This window comes from Pygoscelis adeliae, unplaced genomic scaffold (genome assembly GCF_000699105.1).
Source record: "Pygoscelis adeliae isolate BGI_AS28 unplaced genomic scaffold, ASM69910v1 Scaffold413, whole genome shotgun sequence".
Taxonomy (NCBI): domain Eukaryota; kingdom Metazoa; phylum Chordata; class Aves; order Sphenisciformes; family Spheniscidae; genus Pygoscelis; species Pygoscelis adeliae.
The window spans coordinates 1947505-1951098 of record NW_008824403.1 but is presented as its reverse complement, the minus strand read 5'-3'; the positions used below and the strand labels follow the sequence as shown (position 1 = coordinate 1951098).

Sequence of the window (3594 nt, the reverse complement as noted above, 5' to 3'; positions counted from 1 at the left end):
CGTCCAGCCTTCCTGGACCCCTTTGCCCTTCAGGACTGTCTCCCAAGGGACTCTCTCAACTGGTGTCCTGAACAGGCCAAAGTCCGCCCTACGGAAGTCCATGGTTGCGGTTTTGCTGGCCCCGCTCCTTACTTCACCGAGAAAGTGATCTGCCCTGCTGGGCAACGCTGACTGAGGCTGACAGTCCAACACAGCCCTGCAGCCGCACTTGGCTGTCGCTGCTCCCTCCATCCCGCTTCAAGCTCTAACAATTGGATATGATTAACTGGGACTGGATTTACCATTCTGGGCACCAAAATCCTGCCAGGACACCCAAAGCAGATACAGGAGCCCTCCACGCTCTGAGCATGGTGCCGCCCTACGGAGAGGACACCTCAGCATCCACCTTCCTCTGGTCCCAGCTCTCCCTGCCAAGAGCACAAGCCAGCCAGGAGGGGAGGTGACACTTCTGCCACGGGCACAGAGATGCCTTCTTCCAGCCTGGGAACAGTGGTGACTTCCACAGTTTGAGCAACCAGAAATGCTTGCATGAGCATGCTTTCAGCTGGCTTGGGCTTCTAGGAAACGATCAGTGGTGATTAATGACCATTAATCCCCCGCTGGTGAACTTTTCTCTGCATCCACCCCCATCCCAACTGGATGCACATGCAGCAGGAACGGCTGCTCCAGATCTTTGCAGTTCAGCCTTTGCCCAAGAATGCTGCTGGACATGTCTTACGAGGTTCAGTTATTGATCTCACTACTAAGGCTTCCAGTAGGGAAGGAAAAGACATACACAGTTCTTAAGCTTTTTTTATCTTTCTCCAAGAACATTTCCAGTAGGATTAGCAAATCTAGCCAAGCCATCTCAAACACTCAAACTCTGCTCAGCTGAGAAGCCACTAGGGCATCCTGAGTTGATGATCTGATTCACCCTGGACTAAAACAAAACCTGAGGTTCATCCTTGGAACAATGCAGGCTAAACTAAACCAATTTCCTTAAGCACCGGCCTGGAAATATCTGTGTCCCTGAAGTCCACCAGTGGCCTGTGAGTGGGAAGAGTGGGGCCACCCCTTGGTGCACGGCTCCCACCACTAGCTGCCACCACAGTCGGCACCAGATGGCAGACCAAGGGTCTGAAGAGCAAGTGATCACGGGGCTATCCGCATGCTTGCCAAGCTCAGGTCACCAGAGTTGCCCATTCGGTCTTTCCTGGGGGAATATTTCTTCAACAGAAGGTGCACTGACACTCCAGGGACGCAGAACCTCACCGTTGCCCAAACTCAACCCCTACTCTCTGCCTACAGGGAAATGAAGTAAACCACCAAATGCCACCAACCAACAGGCAACGGAAGACACATCTCTCCACTGTGTTAGTTATTTTAGGCATTTCCCAAAAGATTTCTCACATCAGCAGAAGATGGGGTTCACATTCGCTGCAAGCTAGCTACTAGCTGGAGAAGGCAGACTGATCCGCTTAAACCTCATGCCAGGGGGATTCCCGGAATGCTGGGTCAGGTATTTTGTGGAAAACACAGGTGGAGAGCAAAGAGGAAAGCTAGACAGCAGGATGCAAGGCAACCGCACTGCTCAGAGCCGAGTCCTCAGGTGGTGCTGACCATACTTTCCTCTTCATCAGACTAACATGATGCATGAGTACAGCTGAAACGCACTGGTCCCAGGTCCACCTGGGCTAGGAAGATGTTGCTCCTACTTGGGCAGAGTGGCAATATTCACAGCCAAAACCTCTGAGCCCCGACGTACAAACTGATGCTCCAGAATGCAATCAGAGCACCTCAGCAGGGATGTTTGGGCAAACACACCTCTAGCAGATATGCTGTAATCTAGGTATGGATTTTGGCACTGATGACCAGGAACTTGGTTCTGGAAGCCTTGTGACAGTGCATGAGAACAAGGAAACCACAGTGACACTGTACACTTTGTTCATACCGACCTACAAGTTTCAGATTAAGTCCCCCTGCAGGGATTAAAGCAGGGAGCTGCTTCCCCTTAGATTTTCTTCCAAAGACCAACCTGAATTAGAGAAGACACGCCAGCTGCTGCTGCCCACCCCCTGCTCCCCAAGGGAAGGGTGCTATACCTGTACACTGGCTGCATTTCCCTGGCAATCCCGATGACTGCTCCCTCCGGGAAGTTGTCAAACTCATCAAACAGGTCTCGGATGTTGGTCTTGTACTTCAGGTCCAAGTCCACCTGGATGATCTGTGTTATTTCTGAAAGCACAAAGAGGAAAAATCAGCTATACAAGACAGAATCATAACCAGTGATTACCAACGGTGACGTGATTACCAACGGTGACACGCCGAATTACACCCAACGAGGATTTGGTGCAATCAGCCCTGTGAGCAAGACTTGGCCAATTCAGGGCAAACACAATCCAGCTGCAACCTCTACATAAAGCCGCCAACCTTCAACCATCACAACAGCATTTACCACTGCACATTTTAGGCATGATTTACTTTGGAAACCATTTCTGGTGACCTCCTGCTTCCATCCACTCCCTCCTTCCCTCCAGAAGACCAGTTTTCCATGGCTGACAAAAGCAAGAGGTAGCTCCAACCCAGCCTCCCCCTTTCTGGAAGTGCTTCTGCAGGAGCAGCCACACAAAACCCCACGCTCACTTTATGTACTTCTGGGAAAAGCTACCAACTCCACAAGCATTTCCCAGCTCCAGCCCCCACAGCATCCCTGGCGCAAAGCATCAGAGCAATTCCCATCACGGACAACATCAATAATGCAGTCAGCCACACGACACCCTCAGTAACACCTGCACAAGCTCATTAGCTGCCAGCGGCCTGACACGGGCTTCCCCGAGGGCAGAGATTACAGCCCCCTGCCTGCACAAAACCGCTGGTGGTCTGCGGCAGCCTGGAAAACTTTATTATGGCTGGTGGTACTCTTTCAGAGACAAGGAGGGTTGTGCAGACATGGAAGCATCTTCCACTCGCAGTGGGAAAGTCAAGAGCGAGGAGAGGCTGGAGGACATCATTATCAAGTCCAGGCCGGAGCTCATTAACAGGGACAGGCCCCTGCCTGCATTTGTCGTAGTCGTGCAGTACACGAGACCGAGTGATGGAGACGCTGCTTGGGAAAGGGTGCAGGAGACGTGCCTCGTCAAGACTGCTTGTCCCGGGTGGATCTGGGGATGTCGTACGGATTGCAGCAGGCCACGTGGAACGCAGCAATCACTACGAGAGATCGAACCATCCCATGGGTTCCCCCAGCCCCGGGCAAAGCCATGGTCATCTGGCCAGCCAAGATCAGCCCTTCTCAGGGACAGCGAGTGGAGTCAAGCCATCCCCTGTGGCATTACGTAACGCCAATGCTATCTATATGTGTTATAAAAGCCAAGAGCAAATTGGCCGGGTTGCTCAGCACTCGGCACTAATTGGATTAAAAAGACTGTGTCAACCTGTTTCAGCCCCCACCCATCAGGCACAGGTGCCGTTACAGCTTTCTGCAGGCTAGACCTGCGTGTCACCACGGCTTTCACAGCAATTAGCAAACGAGGCCCTCAGCCTTCCTCCTGCCCAGTACTTGCAGGCAGGAGGATGAGCCCAGCCTGCCCTCACCTTCTGCTGCCTGCACCCTCC

At 52.6% G+C, this 3594-nt stretch overlaps 1 protein-coding gene across 1 annotated transcript in view; it reads right to left on the bottom strand.

Moving 5' to 3' along the window:
* XXYLT1 (xyloside xylosyltransferase 1) overlaps positions 1–3594 on the bottom strand; it is a 36835-nt gene that overhangs the window by 16979 nt on the left and 16262 nt on the right. The window contains exon 4 of the mRNA XM_009320410.1: positions 2082–2214. Coding sequence (XP_009318685.1) covers positions 2082–2214 — 133 coding nt within the window. The remainder of the gene's footprint in view (positions 1–2081; positions 2215–3594) is intronic.